This window comes from Rhinolophus hipposideros, assembly GCF_964194185.1.
Source record: "Rhinolophus hipposideros genome assembly, chromosome: 19".
Lineage (NCBI taxonomy): Eukaryota > Metazoa > Chordata > Mammalia > Chiroptera > Rhinolophidae > Rhinolophus > Rhinolophus hipposideros.
Genome location: NC_138065.1, coordinates 32,820,376 through 32,837,396, shown reverse-complemented (window position 1 = coordinate 32,837,396; position 17,021 = coordinate 32,820,376). Strand labels below are relative to the sequence as shown.

Sequence of the window (17,021 nt, the reverse complement as noted above, 5' to 3'; positions counted from 1 at the left end):
ATACTCAATGGTGAAAAGCTAAAGGCTTTTCCTCTAAGATCAGGAACAATGTAAGATGGCCACTTTTAGCACTTATATTCAACATAGTACTGGAAGTTCTACCCAGAGCCATCACACAAGAAAAACAAAATACAGACATCCAAATTGGTTAGGAAGAAGTAAAATTATCAGTTTAGAGATAATAACATCTTATATGTAGAAAACCCTAAAGACTACACACCAACACACACACATACACACACACTCACAAACCTACACACATACTAATGCTGTTAGAATAAATAAATCCAGCAAAGTAGCAGGATACAAAGTTAATATAAAAACTGCTGCATTTTTAAAGTGTTTTATATTTGCCCTCTAAATGCACACCTTTCATAAATGTGCAATATCCCAAATATATACTATTAAAAGAGCCCTGTAGGAAAAACGCTATTATTAAGTGCTCAGTACCTCTTTTTGACCTCTTCACTCTTTTGTAGCCGTATCAAAAATAAGCTTTTCCAACTATGAGATTTGGCCAACATTATGGCACCAGCTCACCTGGTCTATATTCATCTGGTAACACTTGACAATTATCTCGATGTAGGAATATTTTTGCTTGGCAATCCTAACTCACATTTCTGTAAGCCCCCCCTTCAGCTCTGAGAGTTGTCCATTTTAAATAGGGTGCACTTTGTTGTCAAGGATAAAGTCACTATGATTGCTACATGTTTAAATTAATGCTAACAATAGGCTTATTATTACATGTAGTATTATACAATTTTGCTTTCCTTCATTTGCAATTTCTATTCATTACTCATCTTTATTATCTCCGTAAAAGCCCAAGAGTTGATTAGCTACAAGCTGTCACACAGAAAGCAAGATGAAATCAATATTATGGAAACACATAAGAGAAGCAAAACATAAATGGAATTAGTAACATTTACCTTATTCCTCTAAGGAGCAACTTACTTATTCCTCATTACAAACATAGTGAGCCTGTGAACCAAACTGAAAAGTTCCATTTAGATACATTATTTCGACATTTTGGGGTTCCCCTAGCTGTGGACATAATTTTCCTAAAAGAAAAATTTCAAATATGTTGTTTTATACCAATTTCCAAACAGATTTTAATCAAAATAGAAACCCTACATTGCTCTTTTGAATTCATAAAAATGTTCTCTTTCTTTGACTCTTAAAAGCCCAAACTTAAGATTCACATTCACCCTGACAACCAATTTCCAAGAAAAAGATTCTTGGCAGATTTTCAAAGACACTGCTATGTAAAATCTACAGTCTCATGAGAAATGATGAGAAAACCATCATTGCAGTAGTGAAATATGCAGTCTAAAATTTGTGAAAATCTCTAGAGCAATAAAAAGACAATTTTGTTTTCTTACTAGTACAAGTCTCCTGGAGAGGTGCCCATGTGTTATCAGGTTGACAAACAGTAGAAGTGGTAAGAGGAGGTACAACAGGCTTGTACCCTAGACGACACTTAAATTCTATTCTGTCCCCGGGAAGATACACGGTTTTAGGAAGACCCTTGAGCATCATAGATCCGAATCTTGGTGGATCACCACAGGCATTTGTGCATAAGAGAATAATAACATGAAAATTAAGTTTTTTATTTAATTGTTCTTAGTATTCTTTAAGGATCAATCCTATTTCTGTGTTGTCAGTTGTAATCTCTCGTCTTTCATTTATGATTTTGTTTTATTTGTGTTCTCTCTCTTTTATGCATGAGTCTTGCTAGAAGTTTGTCAATTTTATTTATCCTTTCAAACATCCAGTTCTTACGTTTCATTAATCTTTTCTAATTTTTTTTCTATTTTCTAATTCATTTTTCCCACTCTGATCTTTATGATTTCCTTCTTACTACTTACTTTGGGTTTTCTTTGTTCCTCATTTTCTAGTTTCTTTAGGTGTAAATTTAGATTGTTTGTTTATATGGGATTTTTCTTCCTTCTTGATGAAGGCCTGTATAGTTATAAACTTCATCTTATAAACTGCTTTTGCTCCATCTCATAAATTTGTAAGGTTCTGTTTTCATTTTCATTTGTCTCAAGGTGATTTTTGATTTCTTGTTTGATTTCTTCTCTGATCCATTGGTTAACTTGAAGCATGTTGTTTAATCTCCACGTACTGGTGTTTTTTTTAAGTTTTCTTCCTGTAGTTGATATCTAGTTTCATTCCATTGTAGTCAGAAAATATGCTTGATATTATTTCAGTCCTCTTGAATTTATTGCAGCTTGTTTTGTGGCCTAGTATGTGATCTGTCCTGGAAATGTTCCATGGGCACTTGAGAAAAATGTGTAATCTGCAATTTTTAAATAAAATGCTCTGGAAATGTCTATTAAGTCAAACTGGTCTAATGTGCCATTTAAGGACATTATTTCCTTATTACTTATCTGTCGATCCGTCCATTGAGTTAAGTGGAGTATTAAAGTTTTCAGCTATTATTGTATTACTGTTAATTACTGCTTTTATGTCTATTAATATTTGCTTTATATATTTGGGTGCTCCTATGTTGGGTGCACAGATATTTACAATTGTTATGTCCTCTTCTTGGATAGACAACTTAAAATTATGTAATGTACATGTTTGTCTCTTTTTCTATTCTTTGTTTTAAATTCTATTTTGTCTGATAGGAGTATTGTTATCATAACTTTCTTTTTTGTTTCTATTTGCATGGGATATCTTTTTCCATACCTTCCCTGTCAGTCTGTGTGTGTCTTTCAATGTAAAGTGAGTCTCTTGTAAAACAGCATACAGGTGGGTTATGATTTTTTATCCAATTGGCCACTGTATGTTCTTTTGATTGGAACAATTAGTCCATTTACATTTAAAGTAATTATTGATATGTATGTGACTATTACTATTTTGTTATTTGTTTTTGGTTGTTTTTGTTCATCTTTTCTGTTCCTTCTCTTGATCTCTTTCTGTTTGATTTATTGATTTTTTTTAATGCTTTGATTAGATTACTTTTTCTGTGTGATTTTTGTATGGCTTTGGTTTATGGTTACCATGAGGTTATTATATATCCACCTATAACAGTCTATTTTAAGCTGACACGCATTTAAGTTCAATCCCATTCTGAAAGCACTACTCCTCAATCCACTCTTTATGTTTTTGACATTGTTTTATAACTTTTTGTTTTGTGTATCTTCTGATTATTTATTGTAATTATAGTTAATTTTGCTACTGTTGTCTTTTAATCTTCATATTAGCTTAAGTGGTTGATTCGCTGTGATTATTGTATATTTTCCATTACCAGTGATATTTTTTTCTTTCCCTTATTTTTTTCTTTCTGATTATAGCCTTTTCTTTTCTACATAAAGAAAACCCTTTAACATTTCTTGTTGGCCAGTTTAGTGGTTGAGAACTCCTTGAGTTTTTGTTTGTCTAAGAAACTCTCTCCTTCAATTCTGAATGATAACCTTGCCGGATATAGTATTCTTGATTGTAGATTCCTTTCTTTCAGTACTTTATCTTCTGCCACTCACTTCTGGCCTATAAAGTTGCTTCTGAGAAATCAATTGATAGCCTTATAGGAATTCCTTTGTATGTGTCTTGTTCACTCTTACTGCCTTTAAGATCATCTCTTTCTCCTTAACTTTCGTCATTTAAATTAACATATGTCTTGGTGTGTGTCTCTTTGGTTGATTTTGTTTGGAACTCGCTGTGCTTCCTGGACCTGAATGTCTATTTCCTTCCCCAGATTATGAAAGTGTTTAGCGATTATTTCTCCAAAATTTCTTCCTGTCCCTTTCTTTCTGTCTTCTCCTTCCGGAATCCCTATAATGCAAATGCTTGATGTTATCCCAGAGATCCTATCATACTATCCTCATTTTTAGAATTCTTTTTCCATTTTGCTCCTCTGAATGGGTGATATCCACAATTCTGTCTCCCAGGTCAGTAATCTATTCTTTTGCATTAATTAATCTGCTGTTGAGCCCTTCTAGTGTATTCTTCGTTTCAGTTATTGTATTCTTCATCTCTGATTGGTTCTTTATAACATTTTGTATCTCTTTGATAAAGTACTCTCTGAGTTCCTCTATTCTACACTCAAATTTGTTTAACATCCTCATGACCACTTCTTTGAATTCTTTATCAAGAATACTCACCTTCTCACCATGTAATTAGGCGTTTCCTGCAGAGATTGTTTTTGTTTCTTCATCTGGGACATATTCTTCTGTCTCTCCATTTTGTTTGACTTTGTGTGTTTGTTCCTATAAGTTGGGTGGAATCTCCCAGTCTTGAAAATTTGTTCTCTGTGTATTATTTGTGTCAAATAGCTTAGGTAGGTTGGCTGTAGTCTAGGTGTGTGTGTGTGTGTGGTGCCTGGTGTGTCACCTGGCCTGACGAAGTGGGTCCTAGGTGGGGCAGCCTGGTGTGCATGTTTTCTTGCCCTCCTAATCTGGGAATGGCTGCCTGATATAGACATGGCTACTGAGCTCATGCTTCGCATGTCCTGTCTATTTGTTTGTTGTCAGAGCAGGATCTGAACGGAGCTGCTCTGTATGCTTACATTTCAACTCCTTACTAGCTCTATCCTATCTCCAGGTGGGACAGCCTTCTATAAGTACATAGCCATATCTTGCTAGTTCTGCACCCTCTCCAGGCAGGACAGCCATGAGCAAATGCACTGCAGCACCCCACTCTGCATGGGGCAACCCTGCATATGGGCACCACAAAGTTTTACTAATTTTGCACTTTCTTTGGGAAGGGAAGCCCCAAATGTTCATGCAGCAGTACCCCACTATCTCTACACTTTTTCTGCATGGGGCAGTCCTGCATGTTTACCACAGTGTTTTGCTAGCTCCACCGTCTCTCCAGGAGGGCAGCCTCACGTGAGAACACAGTAGTACCCCACTATCTGCAAACTTCCTTTGGACAAAGTAGCCCTGCAGGTAGGTGCCATAGCATTTGGTAGTTCCATACTCTCTCCAGGTGGGGGACACCTGTGTGCATGTGCAGCCTACTGGGTGTACAAAGCAGTACCCAGCTATATCTGCTAGATCAATCCACAGGTTCAGCAGCCCCTTACATGCATGCTATAGTGCCCTCATGTTTCTGCTGGATATAGCTTCTACAGGAGGGGTGTCTAGGGATGCACTCCAGTGCCCTGCAGGTTGGCCAGAGAACCTGAGTGGAACTTCCATCCACTAGCCACAGGTAGGAGAAATGTAAACAATGGCACTCAACAGTTCCTCCAGCCCTACATTGTTCCCTCAGCTCCTGGAGAGCTCTTTCAGTTCCCCAACTTTATCTCTGTACTCTCGCTCTCTCTCTTGCTTATTGTACAGTTCTTCAATTGGCACACAGTTGTCTCTCAGGAGGAATAGCTCTCAATATAGGTGTACATTCAATGTGTTCTTGGGAGGGGGTGTGTTCAGTGTCCATCGTCTACATGGCCATCTTGTAGTGGTTTTCTAATTATTCATGATTCAGTATAGAAAGATTGCATATTTTTATGAATTTGTACATTACTTCTAGATTATCAAATTTGGTGGTGCATAGCCTTTCATAAGAGTCTTGTACAATCCTTTGTACTTCTGTAGTGTCAGTTGTAATTTCCCTTCATTTCTGATTTTTTTCTTTTCAAAGAATCAGCTCTTTGTTTCATCAACTTTTTCTATTTTTGTATCTCTGTTTCATTTATTTCCACTCTGATTTTTATTCTTTCTTTCCTTTTACTGACTTTGAGCTTCATTTATTCATCTTTCTCTAAGCCTTTAAGGTGTAATGTTAGATTGTTTATTTGAGATTTTTCTTGTACGCCTGCAGTGCTGCAGACTTCTCTCTAATACCACTTTTCCTGCATCCCCCCAATCTTGGTATGTTGTATTTTCATTTGTCTCTATGTATTGTTTGACCTCTTATTTCTTCTTTGACAAATATTTGTTCAGTAGTATGTTGTTTAATCTCCACATATTTGTGTTTTCCAGATTAATTCTTGTGTTTAATTTACTGTATCATATGGTTGTTATTAGAAAAGCTGCTTGGTATGATTTCAATTTTCTTTACTTTATTGGGATTAGTTTTATGCTCCAACATCATGGTCTATTCTTAAGAATATTCTATGTTCATTTGAAAAAGAATGTTTATCATTTAGGGATGGAAAGTTCTATAAATATCAAATAATATCATTTGGAGTAATACGTCATTTAAGGCCAATATTTCCTTATTTACTTTCTGTCTGGATGATCTGACCATTGCTATCAATGGGGTATTCAGGTCCCTTACTATATTTTATTTTTGTTAGTTTATCCCTTTAGGGTTGTTAGCAAGTGCTTTACATATTTTGATGCCTCAAGGTTGGGAGCACATGTAATGATAAGTATTATGTTTTCTTGATGAATTATCTCCTTTCTTATTATAAAATATCTATCTTTGTCTCGTTACCTTTTTAATCTTGAAATCTATTTTGTCTGACATAAGTACAGGGTTGGACAATTAAGTTCATGAACATGTTGCAATGATGTTGCTAACCTTTTTTGATACCACAGGGATTATTCATTATGAATTTGTACCAATTGGACCAACAATTAACTAAGTTTACTATTTGGAGATGCTGAAAAGGCTGTGTGAAAAAGCTAGACAACCTGAACTTTTCACCAACAATTCATGGTTCTTGCATCAGGACAATGCACCGGCTCACACGGCACTGTCTGTGAGGGAGTTTTTAGCCAGTAAACAAATAACTGTTTTGGAACACCCTCCCTACTCACCTAATCTGGCCCCCAATGACTTCTTTCTTTACCCAAAGACAAAGGAAATATTGAAAGGAAGACATTTTGATGATACTCAGGACATCAATGGTAATAAGATGACAGCTCTGATGGCCATTCCAGAAAAAGAGTTTCAAAATTTTTTTGAAGGATGGACTACACGTTGACATTGGTGCATAGCTTCCATAGGGGAGTACTTCCTAGGTGACCATAGTGATATTCAGCAATAAGGTATGTAGCACTTTTTCTAGAATGAGTTTGTGAACTTAATTGTTAGAACTCGTACAAGAGTATTGATACTGAGGCAAAAGAAATGGGCTTTTGGAATCACAAGTGTGACAAGACAGACATCTTTGCATTCTAGTGGAGAGAGAACAGAAGAGATAGTTTTGTAAGAGTGACTATAAGTTACAGGGAATTTGAGCTGGAGTGTGTGTGTTTCCCTGAGATAGTTTGGTTAGAGAAGGTCCCTGAAGGGGTAACATCACAACTAAGTTTGAAGAATAAGAAGCAGCCAATCATGCAAGAGGCAGGAGGAGAACGTTCTCAGACTGAGGGAACAGCCAGTGCAGAAGTTCAAAACTGGCAGAGTTTGGCCTGTCTGGTGAGCAGAAAAGCCTTCCCTTCCACCAGTCATTTGTTAAATGCTGTTAGAGAATCATGCTCCTTCTTTCAGATCACTTCTCTTGGGTTATAACATATTAGTATTATGGTTTGGTTACTGTCTGCTACACCCAATAAATTTTAACAAATATATATTGATTGTCTACTGTGTATCTGGCACTGGGGCTCTACCAGTGAGCAAAATGCAATCCCTGCTTATATTCCTAAATGTGTGTGTGCGTGCGCGTGCATACACACACACACAAACCAATAGTGAAACAAAGACCATGAAAATAGAAATAGTTTGATATTGCTCACCAGTGTATCACCAGAACCGGCACAGAACCTGGCACATAAAAAACAAACATTTTTAGAATGATGGCTGCTAAGAACAGAATGCAGCATATAAACTGTATGTGCAGTGGGATCCTAAAAATAACTTGAGCACAGAAACACAAGTGCATATAAAGAAAGAAATATACCCAAGTATTATAAATGGTTGTCTTTGATTGTATACATTTAATACAATAAGCATTTTAGTATACCTATTCATATATGTATACTCACATGTGTATATATACATATATTTATACAAATATATGTATATATATACAGATGGTGACAAAATTATATACACATTTTTAGGAAGGGAAAAAATTCTATTAAAATTGCAATACTCTATATATACCGATAACAAAAGATGAATACATGTCATGTATATATATATAGTATATATACCAGGGGTGCCAAAAAATATATACAAGTGGACACTTTGGTCAACGTTGTTCAAGTAGTAGTTTGCTGTAATCAGAACTGTCTGGACGCTGACGGTAACCACTTTGAGCACCTCTTGTAAATTCAGAAGTCAAAACGTGACTTGTATTCATCTTTTGTTATCGGTACATATCGAGTATTACAATTTTAATAGCTTTTTCCTGACTTAATATGTGTATACATTTTTTGGCACTATATGGAATATATATATATATATATATATACACACACACATATATATATATATATATTCATTCTATCAATAAAACATGAAATAAACTTAAGTGAATAGAGCTGTAAAGGGAAATCGTATTAACATTATTTATCATTCATTTCTTAAAAGTCTAATTTCTCACTAGATATGGCTACCAATATTTTCAGGTTGCTTCTGATCACCCCTCAAATAGGACCCAACCTAATGAAACAAACAAACAAACAAACAAACAAACAATGCCCAAAAGACATAAAGACACTTGGGAATAGAATAGGACACTGCTTATATTAATTAGATAGGAAAAGGAAAATAACGCCTTGGTTCAAAAAAAAAAAAAAACAACAACAAAAAAGCAACAGCCTGCAAACCATTATCAACATGATTTGGGGGCACGAAGCAGCCTGTTACCAATCTGTACAAAAGGCACTGCGCGCCCTTCCCAATCCCTCTAACCTCAGGGACCCAAAGCTAGCTCTCACTCCAAGGCTCCACGCAAAACATGCGCTCCCCAGGCCCCATAAAGCAAGCAGTTTCCTTGTCCCACACTCCACACGGCTGGGCTGACCAACTCCGTGAAGCACACACCCTGCCCAGCCTTCCCCAGCGCAGCCCAGCCGGGCACAAACACCGCGCTCACCAAGACATCACCCCGCGCACAGTACACATCGCACCCCCCCCCCCCCCACGGGAACAGCACGGGCCCCGGCAACATCCTCAGCCACCTGGCACTCAAGAGCAAGCCCTCACGTAGAGCACCAGGTCGGCGCACCCCAGGCGGATTAGCTCAGTCCTGAAACCCCTGCAAGCTGGGCCGCGGGCAAGCACCGGCCAAGGCCAGCGCCCCGCAGAGCTCGGCGCCGACCACCAAGCAACCTTCACAGGCGGCACCGCATGGTCCCCACCGCCCTGGGTCCGCGCACAGCACGAGCTGGGGGAGCTCTGGCTACGCCTTCACCCCAACTCCTCCACACCTGGTTCGCCACAGCCTCGCGCCTCCTACCTGCCCCACCACGCAAAGCTCCCCCGCCCGCTCCCGCCCCTGGCTCCGCCGGCCTGCGCCAGGACCCACTCCAGTTCGCCGCCAGAGAACGCTCTCCAAGCCCCTACCGGAGGGTGTGGGTAGCAGGAGCACGTGGAGCACCAAAAGCATCCCAACCAAGCTCCGAGAAGAAACGGGGCTCGCGGGGCGGGGAGGTGGTGCTTTGCGCGCCGCGCAAGACACTGTCATTTTAGGGGAGATAAGTGGGAAAACTAAGCTACAGTGAACATTTACCTTTTTGAGTGAGGAGGATACGAGACGCAACAATCCCCAAACTAGTAAAGTGTGATTTGCGGAATCCCAGGTGGGCGTTGCCTGGCCCATGACAAACCGGGGCCGAGCGGGGACAATCCGCGGGCTGCCCGGTGAGGACTGAGCACTGGGGAAAGCGTTAGGCCTGGCGCAGACTCGTGTGGCCCGGGCCTGGGCCTGGGCCTGGGCCTAACCCCCCTTTGCCCGCAGGTAGCTCTGGCTCTGCACCTATGGGGCTGAATGTTCTTTGGCTACTTACCTGCCCAGAAACACCCCAGCGGCTGGCCGGCTGGCAGACGGAAATGGCTGGTTCACCGCGCATTCATTGACAATTACCATTTTCAAAAGCTGCCCAGGTGATGCTGACGTCCATCAGACCCCGAGAACTGTTTTCCTCAGAGGTGTCATGAGCTACGTGTGTATCTCCGTGGAAATACGTCCCCGCCCCCTTTCTTCTGCGGTACCGTGGTCAGTGCTGTTCAGTTAGCTCATCGCGTGTCTGTGGAGAACGTGCCGTAAGCCGGGCACCGCACGAGGCCATGTGGGTACCAAAGCAGGTGAGACGCTGCTCCTGCTTCCCAGGAGCCCAGTCTCTGAAGGGCGGGGTGGGCAGACCTGTACACCCCCGCCCTGTGCATGCTCCACTGGGTCCTGCTGCCAGTGCCCTGAGGTGCAGATCAGGGTGGCCTGACCTGCTGTGTCTCACCAAAAAGGGCACAGTCATATTTTTTAACCCACAGTCTCCTGAGTGGGCTCTCGACCTCCGGGGAGCTATCCCGCCACCCTGCCCCTTTGCCTGGGCTGCCAGCTCTCCTACGGCAAGGCTGCCAGGGAAGAAGGAAGCTTTGGGGAGACTCTCCAGCCCTCCCTCTGAGCTGGGAGAGGGAAGGCTGCATTCTAGATGCGGCTGAGGATGCCTGAGGCTGGGAACAGGTCTCTGTGCAGTCCTCATGGATGGCTATGCGGGCCCGCTGTGCTCAGCGTGGAGACAAATAGAAACGTTTTTCTTTTCTCTTCTTGTTATCAGTACATGAAGCAGACCCGCTGCCAGGGTGACACCGAGAGGGACAGGATGCGCACTGTCAAGGTGCCTGAATATACATTTTTCTGAACTATGATGAATTTTTTTCCAATAGAGTCTGTATTCTGATCACCACCCCACGTTGACACTTTTATTATTTGTAGCTCAATTTCATGGAGCAGATTTGGTTTTCTTTCCCAATTGTAGGATTCTTTTCAAACAAATCACCCTCAGCCTCTGGTGGTGCCTTTGGTTTGTCCCTCTTCCTGGGAGGACATTTCTTCAGGACTGAATTCATGTAGTGCTGTGTGGAATAAAATCACTCATTTTCTCCAAGAAGCCTTTTGTTTCACCCCACTGGTTTCCAAAGAAGCAGGCCTTCTTTTTTATTATGAGAATAATAAAAGAGTAAAAGATAATATTTATTGAATGCTAACTGTAACAGGCACCTTCCATTTGGCTGCACACGCATGATGGTTTATTCTTCACAATAGCTGTATGAGGAAAATGCTAATATGAGCCTCATGTTACAAAGAAACAAATGCAGACTCAGAGGTGTAGGAATCTGCCCAACATCCTAACATTGTAAGCTCGTAAGAGGCAGAGTCAGGATTTGAACTCAGGTCCTTCTGACTAGAGAGCACAATACATCGCTAATGCTTCACGCACAACCTCAGTTTCACATCTCATTTCACATAACATTGCTCAACTCCCTGGAGACGGAAGGTGGTTAACACGAAGGGAACCTGTTCCTAGGGCCTACTTATGTCTTTGCTTCCGTCAGAATTAGTGACGGAAGGAATTATGATTGAACATGGAGCACCACTCAGCTCAGGATGAGGTACTAACGCTCCCTCCCCCAAAACCCAGGGATCCCTCCTGCTTGGGTTCCAATGGGGTGGGAGGAATAGTTATAGCCCCGCTGCCCTGCAGTCTGTCTCGGTAAGATGTGAATTTACTAAAAGCTTCAAGGGGCTTTATTGACTGTACATTCTTCCTGGTGGCTTATCAAGAAAAAGGTTTTCTCGACACAAAGATATTCAACCTCATCAGGTCTGTGGCTGTGATCGTCATCATGGGCTTTTACCTGGAATTAAGAACTGAATTATCAAGGTGAGTGTAGTGCCTCTGAGATTCCACTAAATAGCCAAGAATATTTCACCAACTTCTCCAGGGAGGACTTCCCCCTTCCCTCATCTCCGCCTCCTGGCCTCGCTTACTCACATTCTGTTAAGTTACAGCTTGGAAGTCGCTTACCCGTCTTTGTTCCATAGGCTTATTATAGGTGGTGCTGAGCTGCCTGGCACCAGTTCCCCCATCATCTGCTGTGGAGTTTGGTCAATGTGTGCACATAGATGCAAGGGAAGAGAGGTGCAAAACCACCTATAAACTCTACACAACTGGCCTCAAATGGTACCTCCCTGTATCTACCTCCCTCATTTCCCCCAGTCACACATTCATTTATTCACCATTTATTCACTTGAACAAACATATACTGAACACCTAATGTAGGCCAGGCACTGTGCTAGGCATAAAAGCAGTTTGAAAAATGGTCCCAGCTCTTAACACGCTCAGAATCGAGTGGAGCTGGCAAACAATAAAATAATGGCTGTAATTCAGTGTGGGTAGGCAAATGGAAAACACTTTGGGAGCTCCTAGTGGGAAGGTCAAAGTGTCAATATGGCAGCCAAGGTAAACAGAATTGTCTGTACAAAGGCTTACAACAAAGGGAGAAAGCCAAAGTATAGGGGCAGAAACTCCCTATTCTCTGTTACTTCAAACGCCCACTTTATTTTAGTACCTGGCAGCCCAATGCTTCATGAGCTCTTCCCCAGGTCCTGGAACTGAATGCTGATTTGTTTGTCAATTCCAGTTCCCATCGCCAGCGATCAGTCACGGCATGGACAAGCGATGCTGTCCTCGGCAATGAAGGGAAATGTGCTGGGGCTTCTGGGGACATAGTCCTCACTTGTAGAAAGAATCAGAGACATGCCTCTGTTTTGTCTTTGAACTTTGTGTGAAGATGGGAGCTTAGAGTTTCTGAAGTTGCCTTTCAGATATGAGAAGGGAGGCCAAGAAAACTGCAGAGAAGCTGACAGAATCCTGCTATTATTGAGTTACTAAACATACCAACCTTGTGACCACTTACTTGATATGCGAGATAATAAGTGTCCTTCTTATTAAACAGCTTTCCATTGGTTTTTCTGCCACTTGCAGCCTATATAACCTTACTTGATGGAGCATGTATGCCCCTCCTACCTCACTGCCTTTGTTTGTGTACTTCCTGCTACGATAGATGCCTTCTTACCAATGCCATCTGTTAAATCCTACACACCATGAGACCCACCTCAATGTCACCCACTTCCCCTCAAGCCAGTGTGATTCTCCCTCCCATCTCACTTCATCCCGACTTTAGAAGGCATTCTTTCTTGCACCCTAGTTGTTTCTGTGCTTGTCTTATTCCTACTACTAGATTGAAGTTCTCCGAGGATAGAGACTACGTTTTATGTTTCTTTGCAAACCCTGAAGTGCTACCCCAGTGTGTGACCTCAGTGGGTGCTCAATAAATGATTGATAAATTGAATGGGATGAAATGGGGTCTGGCGAGAAGTGAGATATAAACAAAGGAGAAGCTATGATTTGGTAAAATAAGAAGGGAGACCAAGCGAGGCAGAGAGAGCATAAGGCCTGAGAACCTGCAATATCAGGGCATGGAGAATCGTCAAGTTTAAAAAGCCATGTTGGATGGTATCTCAGGTGAGGGCTGACAGCACCAACCTGGGTAGAAGTTGACAGCTGAGGATGAGGGACTCAGAAGCTAAAAAATAACAAGCACAGAGATACATTTATACACAAACTTACAGCTCATCTTAAATAATATCTTTACCCCTGGAAAGACAACATGACTCTTAAATCAGGGATTGTTCATGTGACATGTACCTAACAGGTGAGATTTCTGGTAACAGACTGGTCACTCACTGCCAGGTTCCCCTCTGCCAAGCCTTGGGAGCTATAACGCTACCTCACAACAGCTGCGTGGGTCTCCGAACAGCTCCTGGTTGATGCTGGAGTGGCTTTGGAAATCCAAGAATGCATGGGAGCTGCAAAGGAAGTAATAAAATACATTTGTAGCTGAGCAAATTTCAGAACTTCTTGTGGCATTCAAGGCTGCAGGGGAGTGGGCCAGACATGCCACAAAGGTAGGTGTGGAAGATGCTGCTTCTAAGATCTGAGCTGGAAGTGAAAAGATGAGGAAGTGAGAGGTTTGAGTTTTATTTTGGGTGGAGAAATGAGAAAGCAAAACTTCTTATTCCAGGACTTGAAATGTAAGAGAGGCACCAGGGTTAGTGCTGAGGAATTGTCTAGTGGGCTGGATTGGATCCCTTTATTCTGGGTAGAGCAGAGTTAATTTATATCCTCCTCTACTTCTGCCATTTCCTCCTTCCTTTACCTTCTTTCTCTCCTCCCTTTCTCCCCTCTTCCTTCCTGAGAAGTATGGCTCCTCCGTCTGTGAAGCAGTGCAGTGGCTTCAAAGGGATGAATTAGTGGCCAGGTTCATTTATGTCTGCATTCACTTATAAGAAAGTAGAGACTCAGCTTGTGTGCAGAGCCAGCTTGGAATTGTGGACGTGGGCTAAGGCGTGTCCATTTCTCAGGTGAACACTTGAATCGGGCCTCTTGCAGTACTCATCATTTGTGCTGGCCCTTCCCCTGATGTATTTGGCTGTTTATGGCATATTTCTGTGTCTTGTTAGACTGATGGACATGCAGATAGATAGACCTGATGGAAGCCCACAGAAAATGATTGCATATGAAAAATAGTGACTCTGTGCTCTCCTAAAAATATTAGGTGACAGCCCTCCCCATTTTATAAAGACCACAGAACTAGAAGTCAAGACAGTCAAGTTCTAGTCTAACTGCTCATATGTGTTCCTATGTTGAGCAACCTCTTCTCTTTCCTGGATTTCATCTTCTTTACCTGTAAAGTGAACACATAGGACTGAATGAGCCCTAAAGTCCCTTCCTGAAATTTCACTTTGTGTTTTCAGGATTCCTGACAATGACAAAAACAAGAATGAGTGCAGCCAACATTAAAGCCCTCACTGTTCCATGCCTGTTCCACCCAGGGAGTGTGGGCCCATGGTGACATATGAAGAGCACAAAAGCTTCAGATATTCGGCACCACAGGGAAGGGCTCTGCTGCTCCTTGACCCAGGCTGAGGTGAAGCACAGTATGGATTTTTTTTTTTGTATCTAATTTTCAATTACAGTTGGCATACAATATTGTTAGTTTTAGGTGTATAATATAGTGATTAGACATTTATATAATGTACAAAGTGATCACCCCAAGAAGTCTAGTACCTATGTGACACTATGCATTACAATATTATTGACATATTCCCTATGCTGTACCTTACATCCTCATGATTATTTTTATAACTGGCAAAATCCCTTTTACCTTTTTTGCCCATCTACCCCACACCCCTCCCATCTGGTGACCATAATGTTGTTCTCTTTGTATCTATGAATTTGTTCATTTATTTTGTTTCTTAGATTTGAAGTATAAGTAAAATCATATGGCATCTGTCTTTCTCTGACTTATTTCACTTAGCACAATACCCTCCATGCATGTTATCACAAATGTTACAATTTCATTTTTTTTAATGACACAGTAATATTCAATTGTATACATGGACCACCTCTTCTTTATCCATTCATCTATCAGTGGACACTTAGGTTGCTTCCACATCTTGGCTATTGTAAATAATGCTACAATGAACATAGGGGTGCATTTATCTTTTCGAATTAGTGCTTTGGATTTCTCCAGATAAATACCCAGAAATGGAATTGTTGGGTTATATAATAGTTCTATTTTTAATTTTTGAGCAACGTCTATATTGTTTTCCATAGTGGCTGCACCAATTTACAATTCCACCAACAGTGCACATGAGTTCCCTTTTCTTCACATCCATGCCAACACTTGTTTGATTTATTGATGGCCATTCTGACAGGTGTAAGGTGATATCTCATTGTGGTTTTAATTTGCATTTCTCTGATGATTAGTGATGTTGAGCACCTTTTCATGTGTCTATTGGCCATCTGTATGTCCTCTTTGAAGAATATCATTTCAGGTACTCTGCCCATTTTTTTAATCGAATTGTTTAGGGGGTTTTGGTATTAAGTTGTATGAGTTCCTTATATATTTTGGATATTAACCCCTTAAGGATGTATCATTGCTGAATATCTTCTCACATTCAATAGGCTGTCTTTTGGTTTTGTTAATGGTTTCCACTGCTGTGCAAAAATGTTTAGTTTGATGTAGTCCTATTTATTTATGTTTTATTTTGTTCCCCTAGCCCGAAGAGACATATTCAAAAAAAATAATTACTAAAAGCAATGTCAAAGAGTTTACTGCCTATGTTTTCTTCTAAGAATTTTATGGTTTGGGGTCTTAAATTTAAGTCTTTAATCTATTTTGAGTTTATTCTTGTATATGGTGTAACAAAGTGATTCAGTTTCATTCTTTTGCATGTATCTGTCTAGTTTTCCCAAGCACAATTTTCTGAAGAGACTGTCTTTACACCATTACATATTCTTGCCTTTATTGTCGTACATTAGTTGACCATATGGGGTTTATTTCTGGACTGTTTATTCTGTTCCCTTGATTTATGTGTCTGTTTCTATACTAGTGCCATGCTGCTTTGATTACTATGGCCTTGTAATAATAGTTTGATATTGGGTAGCATGATACCTCCAACTTTGTTCTTCTTTCTAAATATTGCTTTGGATATTCAGGATCTTTTTTGGTTCCATATAAATTTTAGGATTATTTGTTCTAGTCCTGTGAAAAATGCCATTGGTATTTTGATAGGGATTGCACCGAATCTGCAGATTGCTTTGGGTAGTATGGACATTTTAATGATGCTAATTGTTCCTATACATGAGCACATTATGTGCTCCCATTTATTTTTGTCTTCTTCAATTTCTTTCTACAATGTCTTGTAGTTTTCTGAGTATAAGTCTTTTACCTTCTTGGTTAAATTTATTCCTCGGTATTTTGTTCTTTGATGCAATTGTAAATGGGATTTTTTTTTCTTAATTTCTCTTTCCAATAGTTTGTTATTGGTGTATAAATATGCAAATAATGTCTCAATAACTAACTGGCTCAGTTAGTATCCTGTATCCTGCTACTTCACTGAATGCATTTATTAGTCCTAATAATATTTTGGTGGAATCTTTAGGGTTCTCTCTATATAGTATCATATCGTCTGTAAACGATAGTTTTACTTCTTCCTTTGCAATATAGATGCCTTTAGGAATTTCTTTTTCTTGTCTGATTGCTATGGCTAGAACTTCCAATACTATGTTGAATAAAAGTGGTGAAAGTGGACATCCTTGTCTTGT

The 17,021-nt window shown here is 40.4% G+C and overlaps 2 protein-coding genes across 3 annotated transcripts in view; both read right to left on the bottom strand.

Annotated features, from left to right (window-relative positions):
• Positions 1 to 10,083, bottom strand: part of LOC308487794 (uncharacterized protein) — a 35,773-nt gene extending 25,690 nt beyond the window's left edge. Inside the window, exon 1 of one of the 2 annotated variants that reach the window (XM_081026508.1) lies at positions 9,855 to 10,083. In XM_081026508.1, coding sequence (XP_080882634.1) covers positions 9,855 to 9,917 — 63 coding nt within the window. In that variant the 5' untranslated portion in view covers positions 9,918 to 10,083. Of the gene's footprint in view, positions 1 to 9,577; positions 9,671 to 9,854 lie in introns of those variants that run through there. The other variant, XM_081026507.1, reaches the window with a different exon arrangement.
• A 741-nt stretch (positions 10,084 to 10,824) lies between these two features.
• Positions 10,825 to 17,021, bottom strand: part of LOC308487205 (membrane cofactor protein-like) — a 46,499-nt gene continuing 40,302 nt past the window's right edge. The window contains exons 11-12 of the mRNA XM_081025224.1: positions 13,634 to 13,717; positions 10,825 to 10,997 (exon numbers count right to left, since the gene is read on the bottom strand). Of these exons, the coding sequence (XP_080881350.1) occupies positions 10,940 to 10,997; positions 13,634 to 13,717 (142 nt within the window). The 3' untranslated portion in view covers positions 10,825 to 10,939. The remainder of the gene's footprint in view (positions 10,998 to 13,633; positions 13,718 to 17,021) is intronic.